Source organism: Oryctolagus cuniculus, chromosome 3, assembly GCF_051225735.1.
Source record: "Oryctolagus cuniculus isolate XC-2025 breed Fujian yellow rabbit chromosome 3, ASM5122573v1, whole genome shotgun sequence".
Classification (NCBI taxonomy): Eukaryota; Metazoa; Chordata; class Mammalia; order Lagomorpha; family Leporidae; genus Oryctolagus; species Oryctolagus cuniculus.
This window is the reverse complement of record NC_142869.1, coordinates 125209951-125225581: the sequence shown is the minus strand read 5'-3', so window position 1 is coordinate 125225581 and position 15631 is coordinate 125209951. Positions and strand designations below refer to the sequence as shown.

Sequence of the window (15631 nt, the reverse complement as noted above, 5' to 3'; positions counted from 1 at the left end):
AGGTGGTAGAACAAATGGAACCCTAATACACAGTTAGTGGCAATGGAGAGTAGTCCAGCCATTATGGAAAATAGTATGGAAAGTCTTCAAAAACCAGAAATAGATATATCACATGATCCAGTTATCCTACCTCTGAGAATATATCCAAAAGGAGTGAAGTCAGAATATAAAAGACACTGGAACCAGCATTGTGACACAGTGGATTAAGTCACCACCTGTGATGGCCGGCAACATTGATAAGCACTGGTTCAATTGCAGATTACTCTACTTTCTATCCAGTTCACTGATAATGTACCTGGGAAGGCAGCTAAAGACGGCCCAAGTATTTGGGCCCTGCTACCCACGTGAGAGACTCTGATGGAATTCCACACTCCTGATTTCAGCCTAGTCCAGGTCCAAGTGCTGTGGCCATTTGAGGAATGAGCCAATGGATGGAATCTCTCTCTCTCTCTCTCAAATAAATAAATCAACCTTTTTTTTTTTTTTAATAAAGTAACCACACTCCACATTTATTTTAGCACTATTCACAATAGCTATGTTATGGAATCATCTTACCTGTATGTCAATGGATGATTGGTCAAAGGAAATATGGTATACGTACACAATGGAGCATCAATCATAAAATAAGAATGAAATTCTGACATTTACAACAACATGAATTGAATTGGAAATCATTGTCTTAAGTGATATAAGCCAGACACAGAAATATAAATACTACATATTTTCTCTCATATATGGAAGTTAATATCTATCTTTCTAGCTATTAATCCTCTATTATCTATCAGTCTTTATCTATATATGTATCTATGTATCTAGCTCTCTCTCTCTCCCTTTATATGTAATATGAAATCTGTGTATATATAGATATTTAAAATATTATCAAGATGGCGCCGCGGCTCACTAGGCTAATCCTCCGCCCGCGGCGCCAGCACTCCGGGTTCTAGTCCCCGTTGGGGGGCCGGTCCTGTCCTGGTTGCTCCTCTTCCATTTCAGCTCTCTGCTGTGGCCCGGGAGTGCAGTGGAGGATGGCCCAGATCCTTGGGCCCTGCACCCCATAGGAGACCAGGAGAAGCACCTGGCTTCTGGCTTCGGATCTGCGCAGCGCTCCAGCTGTAGCGGCCACTTGGGGGGTGAACCAACGGAAAAAGGGAGACCTTTCTCTCTGTCTCTCTCTCTGTCTAACTCTGCCTGTCAAAAAAAATATTATCTTCACTGAATTGCATCTTTTATATAATATTACATCTTTCACTTTTCATGATCTTTATCATGGATCTCATGCTATGTAATATCACTGTGTTCATCCTTACTTTAAAAAATAGTATGTGTGTATATAAATAATGTCTTCATACATAGCAAATATGAGGAAATATCAATAGGTTTTAAATGTATGTGTGCTTTTTGGAATCTTCATCATAATTTTCTGTATTCTGTATTCTTTGAAATATTTTAAAATTAAAAAAGCACCAGAGAAGAAAATATAATATAATATTTTAACAAAATAAAATAATAGGATAGAATAGATAAAATAAGAATTATATTTAAAAAATAAATCTGTGGTCAGTAAGAGTGGACAGAAGGATTAGTGTGTGCATGTAGTGAGAGAGAGAGAGTGTGTTCAGTATGAATATAATTTAAGTCCAAGGTGATATTTCTAAGCAATGGAGAAAAACTGATTTACTCTTAAAAGGTATTAACATAAATACAGTTATGGAAACAACTCCACTTCTCTGGATACTAGAAAAAACATTCATAATAGTCTGGGTTCGTTTTTTAAAAGTAGTATATTCCATTAAAATATAATTTGTGTTAATATTTACTGGAAGTAAACAGGAGGTACAGTGACAATACTGGGAGTTCCAAAATGATAACTTGAGTGGTCAAAGAACAAAGTATTTTTCTGCTTTCATCCTCACAAGGGAGGCATGCCTGGAGATAGGTGTTAATTCAGTAAATATCAATGACTGTGAACTTCAGTGGAGGATATTTTGGGGGGAAATTTTAAGGCAGGGACAGAGGTGGGGAAGCAGTCCTGGCTATTTCAAGGCACCTCCAACTCTGATCTGGTTACTTAGCCATTTCTTGACTGATTATGCCTGGTGTGTCCCAGGCACTTTGCAGAAGAATTTTCTGTGGTATTTTTCTTTTCACAAACTTGTCTTTTCATTGCTCTTTGAATTCATAACATCACCCATGCTACAAATCCAAGTCACCTGCTTCCTTTTTGTAACCCCCCCATATCCAGTCTCCCAGCTAAGTCCTGTCAGGTCTACCTCAACAGTCTTCCCCACCCTCCTCCTTACCTAGGCGATTTCAATAGGCTCTCAGCTTCACTTAATCTCTTCTTACTCTAGACAACTTTGTATACAATACTAGATTCATCTTACAGAAATAGAGGTCTGATCGTGTATCCCATGTGTGTTCTACCTCCCCTACTAGACTGTCAGCTCTTTAGGGGCAGGATCTATGTCTGAATCTTCTTTGTGTTTCCCATAGCAACTTACCAATAAATATTTCTTGAATAAAAAAATTAATACCCCATAATCTTCCCACCATTATTGATGAATTTCCTCCCAGGCTGTATTACATACCTCACTTTTGATGTTCACATAATACTTTGTAGCCCTTTATAACTCTTATGTATTCCAATCAACAGAACATTCATATTCCATTTTATTGCAGATGTTGAATAAGCATCATTATTGACAAGTCCATAAGATTCCATGGTACTGATTTTTATTTACTTTACAAAACTATTTGGCATATTTGGGCTTTTTCATGCTTTTCATTTCTATACAACATAATAACTTGTGAACAATCTTTGCATTTGTCATTTTGGATACAGTGTAGCCTTTATCTAGGTTTCTGTGTAACTGAATAGAGGTATGTTTTGATAGTCACCTTGCTTTAGTATGGCCATATTCTCTGAGATGCTTGCATGGATGATAAATATAAAGGCATTGATTTTCTTTTCTTTTTTCTCTCCTTCTCTAAATTATTGTTTTATTTGGTATTTAAAAGGTTCAGAAAGGAAATGAAAATGGTTTTGTAAAATAAGACCTTAAGAATCAAGCAATTACAGTTATTTTTACATGGGCTAATCAGTATCCTTTTAAATGTGTAATCAAGTGGCATCTGTAATTATTTGAGCCACTTGGCTCATATGTGCATTTCAATCTACTGCACTTGTTTGCTTTGCTTTCCTATTCCTTTAGAGCTTATAACTAAGAGGTGATCTTTATTTCTCCCCCATGAAGCTTAGTTTTGGAGGAATTCCTGTACCGGGCAAACCTGGGACCTTCTTAAAGAAGAATTTTCATGGGTGTATTGAAAACCTCTATTACAATGGAGTAAACATAATTGACCTGGCTAAGAGACGGAAGCATCAGATCTATACTGTGGTGAGTCAACCCATTTTTTTTTTTTTAATATTGACAATTTCTTCCACATTGGGGTAAGTTTTGTTCTTGCTATTGCACTTCCTCACCTTTTCATGTTTGTATCTGCAACTGTTTGAGTCTATGTGAATTTCCCAGTTGACACTGGCCAGCAGGGGCTGAAATGGGGTGAACTGCACTATCGGGAGAAACAAACACATTGGAAGAATATGGAGAATTCAGTCTCCTTGGTATGGGTTATAATCCAGCTGTGGGCAGGATTTGATGTCTATTCTGGGTTAACATTTCTTTATTATCTAAAGGAAATGCAACAAGAGAACTAGAGATTCTATTAAGTCTGTAGTTTGGGAATTACACATCTGTTTATTATGCATTGACATTAAAAACAGGATCTTTTGAATAAACAAGGTGAATTTTGTACTGTTTTTGAGTTTCCTTTTGTAGCATTTATCATATTGGTGAGTTCAAAGCTTTTCTACCTAATGAATGTTTGTCTTCTCCAACAGACCTTGAGTGTCAGGAAGCTCAGAATTATAAATTCTTTTCTACTATTACGTTCACAATGCCTAACACAGGGCCTTGCCTGTGATACTTAGTAAAGTAATGATAATTCCAATCACAATTGTACTTCTGTCTCTTTCTCCTCCCAGCTCATTCAGTTTTTACTTCATACATTTTCAGCTCTGTAGTTTAGTATAGACATATTTTCTACTGCTTTGTTTTTCTGGCATATCGGTTGTTTTATCATTGTATAATATAAAACTCTGCTACTTATGATTTTATATATTCTGAAGTCTGCTTTATTAGATATTCTTACAGCCACTTCCGCTTTCTCTCACTTTATAGCAAATTAATGATTCATAATACACCTTTCAACATTCCTTTTCTTTTAACCTATGTTATTATATTTGAAGTGGGTTTTTTGTACACCAAATAATTGGATCATATTTTAATTCATTCTTCTGGTTTCTTTCAATTGGTATACATTTAATTTATTATGTGTTAGGTCATAGATGCCTTTTCTATTTCTTTTTCTTGTTTATCCTGTTTCATTGATCTCTGTTCTTTTCCCTGTCTTCTGTGTGTTTCTTGAATGATGTCGTTACTTCCAGCTGGATTTCACTGATGCTTGTTAGCGTGTTCTTTAGGCATTATGTATACAAATCTTACGACATTTAACTTCAGCATTTTACCAATTTGAGTGAAGCAGAGGAAACTTGGTTTTTTTATGTCCCTTTATCTTCATTTATTAGATGATGTTTGTGACTGGTATTTATCATCTCTATATTTTTAAAATTTCTTTTAAAATTTTATGTCTTCTTGAAAGCTAGAATTACAGAGAGAGAGAGAGACAGATAGAAGGGTCTTCTATGCACTGGTTCACACCCCAAATGGCTACAATGGCAGGAGCTGGGCCAATCCAATCCGAATCCAGGAGCCAAGAGCTTCCTCCGGATCTCGCATATAGGTGCAGGGGCCCAAGCACTCAGACCATTCCCCATTGCTTCCTTAGGCCGTAAGCAGAGAGCTGGATCAGAAGAGGACCAGCAGGGACATCAACTGGTGCCCATATGGGATGCTGGTGCCATAGGTGGAGGCTTAGCCTACTATGCCATAGAACCGGCCACCTCTCAATATCTTTAGAACCAAATCAAATCATCTTGCTTTTGCTTCAACTGTCAAGCATTATTTAAAGAACTCAAGAGGAGGAGGAAAGTTGTTCATTGTATTTACTTATACTTTTGCTTATTAGTTCTCTGTTTCCTTTCCTGATTTTCTTAGATTACTTCTTTTATCATTTCCTTTTTTTTAACTTTTATTTAGTAAATATAAATTTTCAAAGTACAGTTAATGGATTACAATGGCTCCCCCCCCATAACATCCCTCCCACCCACAACCCTCCCCTCTCCTACTCTCTCTCCCCTTCCATTCACATCAAGATTCATTTTTGATTCTCTTTATATACAGAAGATCAGTTTAGCATACATTAAGTAAAGATTTCAACAGTTTGCTCCCACACAGAAACATAAAGTGAAAAATACTGTTTGAGTACTAGTTTAGCATTAAATCTCAATGTACAGCACACTAAGGACAGAGATCCTACATGAGGAGTAAGTGCACAGTGACTCCTGTTGTTGACTTAACAAATTGACACTCTTGTTTATGGCATCAATAATCACCCTAGGATATCATTTCCTTTCTGATATAATTTCCTTAGTTATTCCATTACAGTACATGTTCCAGTAGTACATTCCTTTTTTTTTCTTCATTCAGTAATTTTTTTATCTTCTTTCCAGTATATTAGTTATTTTTTTAACTTTTATTTAATGAATATAAATTTCCAAAGTACAGCTTATGGATTACAATGGCTTCCCCCCCCAACTTCCCTCCCACCCGCAACCCTCCCCTTTCCCTCTCCCTCCCCCCTTCCATTCACATCAAGATTCATTTTCAATTCCCTTTATATACAGAAGATCAGTTTAGCATACATTAAGTAAAGATTTCAACAGTTTGCTCCCACACAGAAACACAAAGTATAAAATACTGTTTGAGTACTAGTTATAGCATTAAATGATGATGTACAGCGCATTAAGGAAAGAGATTCTACATGAGGAATAAGTGCACAGTGACTCCTGTTGTTGACTTAACAAATTGACACTCTTGTTTATGGCATCAGTAATCACCCTAGGCTCTTGTCATGAGTTGCCAAGGCAATAGAGACCTTTTGAGTTCACCAACTTTGATCATATTTAGACGAAGTCATACTCAAAGTGGAAGTTCTCTCCTCCCTTCAGAGAAAGGTACCTCCTTCTTTGATGACCTGTTCTTTCCACTGGGATCTCACTTTCAGAGATCTTTCATTTAGGTCATTTCTTTTTTTTTTTTTTTTTTTTGCCACAGTGTCTTGGCATTCAATACGGTTTTGATTTCTCCTTCATTCTTGAAAGATATTTCCAGGAGTATAAGACCCTGGGTTGATAGTTCTTTTCCTTCAGTATTGAAAACATTGGGATGCTTCTTCCTGGCATCAGTGGCTTCTGATGACAAATCCATTGTTTTCCAATTCCATTTCCCTGTTATGAACCACACATTTCTCTCCCATTGCTTTCAAGACTTTTTTCTTTAGTTTTCTGAAGTTTTACTGTGCTGTGTTGTGTTGTGTTGTGGATTTCCTCAAATGAATCCTATTTGGATTTTGCAATTTCTTGAATATGTGGGCAATAATGTCTTTTCATCAAAACAAAAAGTGTTTTTACCATTATTTATTTGAGTTTTTTTCAACAGTATCATCAGATTATTTTATGAGAAAGTTATTGATTAACAAAATTTTTAAGTAGCAAGGCACAATAATAAATAAGCATGGTAATCCCTGCTCCTAGAGAACTTTTGTTTCTTTTTTATTAATTGATTTTTAATATTTTTATTTATAGAAAGGAAGCAAATTTCATGTACTTCACATATAACTGTTTCAAGAGCATAATGACACTCCCACTCTACCTTCCCTCACTCCTACCCTCCTTCCTACTGCCTTTCTTTTTTTTTCTTTTAATTTTTACAATGGCCTACCTTCAACTTACTTCATAGTGATAATTTTAAATCTCAGCTTAAAAAAGAATTCAACAAGTAGTAAGTAGAAAACACACTGGTGTATAGACAAGGGCTATAAACAATAACAAAATATCAAAATGTCAATTTTGTGCATATGCATTACGCTTTTGTTATTCTGTTACTTAACACAAATCAGGAAAAGCATATGGTATTTGTCTTTTGGAGACTGGCTTATTTCATGAAGCATTATGGTCTCCAGTTATATCCATTTTATTGCAAATTACTAGATTTCATGATTTTTATGGAATACTATTCGATCATGTATATATGTCACAATTTCTTTATCCAGTCATCAGTTGATGCACATCTGGGTTGACTCCATATCTTAGCTATCGTGAATTGAGCTGCTATAAACTTAGGGGTACAGATAACACTTTCACATGCTGATTTCATTTTGTTTGGATAAATTCCTAGAAATGGAATGGCTGGATCATATGGTAGATTTATTTTCAGATCTCTGAGAAATATCCATACTGTATTCTACAATGGTGTATTAGTTTACATTCCAACCAACAGTGGATTAGGGTACCTCTTCCCCATCATGTCTGATTTTATTAATTTGACTCACCCCTCTTCCTGTTATTTTATTTTATTTATTTATTTTTTGGTTAATTGGGTCAATAGAGCATCAATTTTATTTTATTTTTTAAAAACCAGCCTTTCATTCCTTTCATTTCACTAATCTTTTGCATCTTATTTTTTGTTTCAATTTTGGTTATTTTTCTCTATTTTTTAAAGATTTATTTATTTATTTGAAAAACAGAGTTACACAGAGAGAGAAGGAGATGCAGAAAGAAAGAGGTCTTCCTCACTCTCCAATTGACTGCAAGGGCCAGAGCTGGGCCAATCCGAAGGCAGGAGCCAGGAGCTTCTTCTGGGTCTCCCATGTGGGTGCAGGGGCCCAAGTACTTGGGCCATCTTCTACTGCTTTCCCAGGCCACACCAGAAAGTTGGATCAGAAGTGGAGCAGCCGGGATTAGAACCGGCGCCCATAAGGGATGCCGGCGCTACAGGCAGTGGCTTTACCTGATACACCACAGTACCAGCCCCAATTTTTCTTTATTTTTAATTATTTGTTTCTTTCTACTAATTTTGCATTTTGTTTGTTCTTGTTTTCTATGTCCTTGAGATGCATGGTTAGAACATTTATTTTATGCCTTTCAAATTTCTTTTTTTTCTTTTTTTTTAACTTTTATTTAGTAAATATAAATTTCCAAAGTACAGCTTATGGATTACAATGGCTTCCCCAACCCATAACTTCCCTCCAACTTGCACCCCTCTCGTCTCTCGTTCCCTCTCCCATTCCATTCACATCAAGATTCATTTTCAATTATCTTTATATACAGAAGATCGATTCAGTATATATTAAGTAAAGATTTCATCAGTTTGCACCCACACAGAACACAAAGTGTAAGATATTGTTTCAGTACTAATTATAGCATTAATTCACATTGGACAACACATTAAGGACAGAGATCCCACTGATGTAGGCACTAATTGCTATACATTTCCCTCTTAACACTGCTTTTGCTGTATCCCATAAGTTTTGATGTGTTGTATTGCCATCTTCCTTCATTTCTAGGAATTGCATTGTTTCCCTTTTGATTTCTTCTATGACCTACTGTTCATTCAGGGTCAGGTTGCTCAGCCTCCATCTGTTTGCAAACTTCTAGGGTTTCTCAAGTTGTTAATTTCCAGCTTCATTTCAGTATGGTCAGAAAAGATATGTGGTACGATGTTTTTTGATCTGTTGAGACATATTTTATGGCCTGACATGTGGTTTATCATAGAGAAAGTTCCATGCACTAATGAAAAGATGTGTCATCTTGACCTGTGGGATGAAATATTCTCTAGATATCAATTAGGTTCATTTGTTCAATAATGTAGATTAGCTCTGCTGTTTCTTTGTTGAATTTTTGTCTAGTTGATCTGTCAGTTGATGTAAGTGTGTTGAAGTCCTTCATTATTGTATTGGAGCCAATTTTTCCCTTCAAATCCATTAGTATTTGTTTTAAAAATCCAAGTGCCCTAGCACTGGGTGCATATACATTTACTATAGTCATATCTTCCTGTTGAATTGATCCCTAATCATTACATAATGCTTTTATTTGTTTCTTTTAACAGTTTTTTCTAAAAGTTTGTTTTGTCTGATATTAGCATGGCTACACCCACTTCTTTTTGCTTTCTGTTACCATGAAATATCACTTTCCATCCTTTCACTTTCAATCTGTATACATCTTTGTTGGTGAAGTATGTTTCTTACATGCAGCAAATACATGGGTATTGTTTCTTAATCCATATAGCTAATCTATATCTTTCAATTATAGAATTTAGACCAGTTACATTCGAGGTTATTATTGATAAGTAATTACTTGGTCCTGCCATTTTTCTGTATATACTCCTGTTGTTTGTTTTGGATTTTCTTTGTATTTTTACTAGGATATTTTCGGCCTTCACATTCTTTCATAATGCTGTCTTTCTCTGTCTCTGCATGCAGCACATCCTTAAGTATCATTTGTAAGTCTGGATGGGTGGTTTTATAGGTCTGACTGATTCTCCTTTCCTTCCTGAACTCCATCAGCTTCAACAGTTGATCTCTCATTAGAATCCTTTGTTCTATTATTTCAGTCCATTTTCCCTGCTGTTTAAATTAGATTATTTCTACTATGTATTCAAGGTCATCAAAGCTTTTTTTCTGTTTCTATCCTTCTGTTGTTTGTGTGCATCTCTCCATCATCTATCTGTCTATATAATCTGATACAATATTTTTAATTCAAAAATTTTCAGTTAGTTCTTCTTTCCATTTTCTATATCCTTGATAGGACTTAGTAATTTTACCAAGATTTTTTTCTTATTCAAATTGATCAATATTTGGATCAAATTTATTATAATGACTGCATTAGTTTACTAGTTGTGTAGTTATAATGTCTGTATCATCTAGATGTTATGATGAACATTGTTGAAGACTTCCATTTTAACTATCCTCTTACATTGTCCAAGCAAGGAGTGGGGATTTTCTACTCAACCTCTCTGGGAGTTGAGGATTTATCTGATACTAACAGAATTGTGAGAGTTACACTTTTCACTGTGTCTTCACTGACATTTCTCCATCTGTGTTGTGCCAGAAAGTCTCATTATTGCTTCCCTAGTGCCCTCCAGTGACATTATAGTAGGTGTATGCAGTGAGCATTATCCTTGTTATTACTGGAGTATGGTGTAGATGCTGACTCTGCACTAAGTCATCTCTGACACGATCCCTGCAGGGAGACGATGTGGTTCTCATTACTTCTGAGTGTGGACAGGACTTCAGGCTCCACATCTTATCTTCACTGGAACTGCTGGGCGAGATTTGACACTGTCTAACAAATATTAAATTCCAGGTCCCCCAGGATTAGTCTTTCAGATATCAGAAATTCCAAGATGAGTCTTCAAAGATAGCACCATGTCCAGGATTTGTGGCACCTTGTTTCACCACAAGTGACTGAAAGTGAGTCATACATTTACCTGATTTTTGGCTTGGGTATTGCAGTTATTGTCCAAAAATATTGGTCTTAATACAATGTCCCTATCCTCATTCCTTAGCCAGAAAAACAGACTTTCAGACTTTTAATGCCATTTTCAAAAATTTTGTCTGCATCAGTTTATTTCTCTGGATGATTCATGATTATGACATGAGAGGCAGGAAGAAGATCTAGGGAATGCTCCACTATTCTGGACTTCGAGTCTGAAGTCCCTTAACTTGTTTCCTTATTTAGTCTACTATTCAGACTCATCTTATGTTTATTTTATGCATTGATTTCCAGGGTCTTATAGTTGTACACTGCAGAAAGAATATAACAAATTATGATAAATGATATTGCATATTCTCAGAATTGGAAATCACTCAAACTGACATTCAAAAATAAAAGGATAAAACATGGCAACAGTAGGGCTCCATCTCACTGATAAGCAAAATCTGATTCTCTTTGTAATCTAGACACTGAACTATTTGGACAAACTATGGTTTTTATTTATTTTGTGTTTTTTATAAGTATAACATATAATGAATACTTTATGTATTAGGGTGTCCTGTTAACATTTTTTTTAAATTACCATTGAATTCCGGCATTTGAGACAGGCTTGCTTGAGGAAAACAATATTTAAATCATGTTAAAGATTGTCTGTGTTTTCAAATGTCTGTGCCAAGTTCCTAACTTCTTTAGTTTGGAAGAGTAAGAACACTCTAAGAAGGACCCTTCATTGGTTCTAGGATATCTGTTGGCGTATATGCTCATCTCTTGCTGGTGCCCAGGTCTCCTGACAGCTTTCCCAGTTTCCCATGTGAGCATACATTGTCCACTTCCTAATTCACTGAAGCACCAGCTTGCTTACTGAATTTTTTTGAGGCTATATCTGAAGGCTTGAGTCATGGGAAGCACATTCTTGTTCCTCCCTTTCTCAGTGTTATTTAAAAAATATTTCATAAGCTATCAGTTCCTTGAGTTCAATCTATGGCTATAGAGGCACTTACATTGAGGTCATGCACTTAGCTTAGACTCATGTCATGAACTACTTGTCATTGTGCTCAGAGTTGGCAGAGTAACTTGAAACACACTAAGCTTACAAAAGCATTGCTCATTTTCATTGTTCATAAACTGTGGCTCGAATGTCTGAGAGCCTGAACCTAGATATAAATAACAAAGATCCCTATGGCAACATCAGAAAGGAAATCTCCATATATATTATGTGTTAGAAAATATCTCTAGTTATGAGGTATATCAAACACAATATGTAATGAACAGAGCAAAGAAGGGGAAATAAGAGAAAACAAAAAGAGAAAACATGAAGTTCTCAATGTTGGCAGCTCCCATCATCTTTTCTGAGATAATCACTAACCAAAATGTTAACAAATGTTTTTGTAATTTTTAGACTTCAATAGCACTTATATTGCTTCTTGAAAGTTTGCTACTGTACTTTATTCCTCAGAGTGTAATAGGCAGTGTTGTTAAAATGAAGCACCAAGAACCCATTTAGCACTAATGCACTTGTAAAACATCCCAAGGAAACTGCTCTAATGTGCAGGTGGACAACCTTGGTTTTAACCTTCACAATTTAAAGGAAGAAATATTCATTATTTTTCTCCTAAGCTGCTTCCATCAAACTTGCCTATGTGAGAATCTATATCACTAAACACACACACACAATTTATATAACTAGCCTGTTTCCTTGGAATTCCTTGCGAGAAGGAAAGGCTTATACTGTTAAATACTGAAGTACAAACTCTTTAGTCTCATAGTTTAGCTTAAAGTTTTCCCCCAAACCAGCCTTGTTCCACAGCACTAAGTCACAGTGGTGCTAAGTAAGGCTTTGGGGATGAACAGTGTTGGATCCTTCCCCAGTATTCAGCCTCTCTCCATTAACGCATGTTAGAACGCTCAGAGTTGAATAGAATACTTAAGGAATCAACCAATCAGACAGCAAGACTACGATAATACCCATACATTACAAAATGCGATTGAAGGATCAAGGAAGCACCAGCCCACAACTTGTGAAGCTCAAACCTCGCTAGCAGGCAGCATCAGGCGACATCTCCTTTGTAATCTGTCATCCTTTTCTCGTGGGGCCTGCCCACTCCCTGGAGATTTAACAGCTGTTCCATGGGGATAATTCAATTTAGTTTTTATAGCTCAATTGGACTACAAGACGGTCCTCTACATCCCAAAACGCAGTAAAACTAACAGCTGAAAGTAGACATAAAAACACCTCACTATTCTTCCTCAAATCCTCCATCCTATGCTAATATAGCACCATATAATAAACAATCAGAAAGTAAATGGTCCATTGAAGTGTGTGTACAGTACCTGTAATGTGGATTATTATATACACAATATAAGAAGTATATTGCCACAATAGTTTCCTGAACATGATTAATTTCATAACTTGTACTCTACAAGAAATAATGCTTTTTTTCTAGCTGTTCTTGCTGAGTGTTGCATCTCTTTTCCCAGAGGCAAGAAGAATAAAGTGGTTGGGACTTGGCTGAAATCTCACTCATTTTATTGTAGGTCTTGAATGTTCTTTTTTATAAATTAAAACAAGAGCATATTAGAAATGCTCATGAAACTTTGCTTTGTCTTCAATAGAACAAGCAAAATGGCTATTAGCAAAACGCTGGTTATAGAATTGGCTTTGGTGCTAACTGACCATGTCAATGGACTTTGATATCTTTGTCTCTAAATAACTGAAATCAAAGGATTGGATACATGATGGACAATACAAAGCACATATAAAGATCACCCCAACATTGTGGCTGAGATTACTAAATAATCAGAAAATGCTTTTCCAGTCAACCTGCAAGGAAACCTGTTGAACCCAGTCTTCTGTTCCTGGCAACTGAGGAGAGTAGAGCCTGCCTGAACGCCCAGCTCCCACCCCACATTCAGGTTGCTACAGGGCCTTGGACAAGTCATCACACTTCAGTATCCTCATAAGCAAAATGTGGACAACTACTTCAAAGTACCTACATCAAAGTGTTATTATGAAGCATACATCTATTTGTAATGTGTTTAGCACAGTACATGGTCTACAGTAACCACTGCATACATTGGAGCTATGACTAAATAAAACATTTATCTATTCATTCAGCTGGAGCAGACATTGCTAGTCAATAATCACTTACCACTTAAGATAGATAATTAATGAAGTCATACACATTTTCCAACAATAAAAGTAGATTGATGGTAGCTCCCTTTCTTTGCTGAATCTGAATTTTAATGTAATTCCAAACTGCAAATCATGAAGTATATTTGGAGTAAATATATTACAAACATACCCAGTTATTCATTTGAAGGATTTAGTGCCAATATCTAGATTTAATCAAATGCTGAACTCTTTATTATTAAGTAAATATTTTGTTCCCAAGGAACCTGAGTAAAACAGTCATGCAAATAAATAGAAATAGTGGAATTTGGGGACATTTGCCATCTTTATTACTATCTATGTCATCCTGGAAGCCACTGGAGCAGGGTTGCTTAACTCTTGCAACTCAGAAGCCAAGAAACACTCTCACTTTTAGATAAGTGAATGTGTACTCATTAGAACGCACACAAACACACACACACACTTACATCTGCACCTGCGCACACACACAGAGAGAACAACCTTTGTCTTACCTTCCTGTGACCCAGAAACTCATGAAAATTGCTCAGAGAAAACTCACTACCGTCTAGTGAAGCCTATAATCTCTTCAGCTTGTCCCGAGGATCATGTTTCATCTCTCTGAGAGTGCTCGGTGATAAATGATACTTTCGCTTGATGGAAGGAATCATTTGAAAAAGCAGCTAACATATCATGTCTTCTCTACACATTCCTGTTGCCTTTCACTGCCATCTGACCATCACATCACCTGCATCCGGGCTGTGTGCTCTTCTGGTTCTGGAAAAAAACAAATGATTTCCAAATTATTAACTTCCTGAGCAGCTGCCTTTTTACTTTCCCTGGGAAAACTGAAAGTAAATAGTTTCAAAGTCATATAAAGAATAATGTGTCTTAAAGTAAAATCTAAACAAATAAACTAACACTGGCAGGGCTGTTGACTCACTCCATTAGGGCTGCTAATAAAAATACTTGGTAGTTTAAACACAGCAAAAACATCTTATCACACAATTCTAGGGACTTGGAAGTTAGGGAGCAGAGTGCTGGCATTGTTAGGCTGTGCTGGGGGCACTCTTCCAGGTTGTGGGTGTGTCCTCACCCATCACATCTGAGATTGCATTTCAGCAGGAATTTTGGAAGACACAAATCTTCAGTCTCCATTTGTTATCTTCTCAGAAAGCTGTTTCCCCAGGGTGGCTAGGTCACATAGCAGGTTAATCCTCCATCTGTGGCACCAGCATCTCATATGGGTGCCAGTTCGAGTCCCGGCTTCTCCTCTTCTGATCCAATTCTTATCTATGGCCTGGGAAAGCAGTGAAAGATGGTCCAAGTGCTGAGGCCCCTGCACTCATGTGGGAGACCCAGAGGAAGCTACTGGCTCCTGGCTTTGGATCACTTCAACTCCAGCCGTTGTGGCAATTTGGGAGTGAACCAGCAGTTGGAAGACCTTTCTATCTGCCTTGCCCTTCCTTTGCTGAAACTCTACCTCTCAAATAAATAAATACATAAAATCTAAAAAAAAAAAAAAAAACAAAAACACAACTGCTTACCCTTTACTGTTTTTATTTTAAATTTATTTATTTGAAAGGTGGAATTACAGAAGGAGAGAGAGACAGAGACAGAGAGACAGAGAGACAGAGAGAGAGGGAGAGAGGTGTCTTCCATCTGCTGGTTCACTCCCCAAATGGCTGAAAAAGCTGGCGCTGAAAACTGAAGCCAGGAGCCTAGAGCTTCTTCTAGGTCTCCCACATGGGTACAGTGGTCTAAGGGTTTGGGCTATCTTCCGTTGCTTTCCCAGGCCATAGCAGAGAGCTGGATAGGAAGTGGAGCAGCTAGGACTCCACTGGCCCACATATAGGAAGCCGGCACAGCAGTAGGTGGCTTTACCTGCTATGCCACAGCTCTGGTCCCTTACTTTTAACACACTTTCCTGTGGTAACCAATTTCACTTACCTATTTGATAATATCATCACCTGAATTTTATATGAAAATTA

The 15631-nt window shown here is 36.8% G+C and overlaps 1 protein-coding gene across 2 annotated transcripts in view; it reads left to right on the top strand.

Moving 5' to 3' along the window:
* Positions 1 to 15631, top strand: part of CNTNAP5 (contactin associated protein family member 5) — a 991178-nt gene that overhangs the window by 475169 nt on the left and 500378 nt on the right. For both annotated transcript variants that reach the window (XM_051848810.3, XM_089329361.1), the window contains exon 7: positions 3255 to 3398. In XM_051848810.3, the coding sequence (XP_051704770.3) occupies positions 3255 to 3398 (144 nt within the window). The remainder of the gene's footprint in view (positions 1 to 3254; positions 3399 to 15631) is intronic.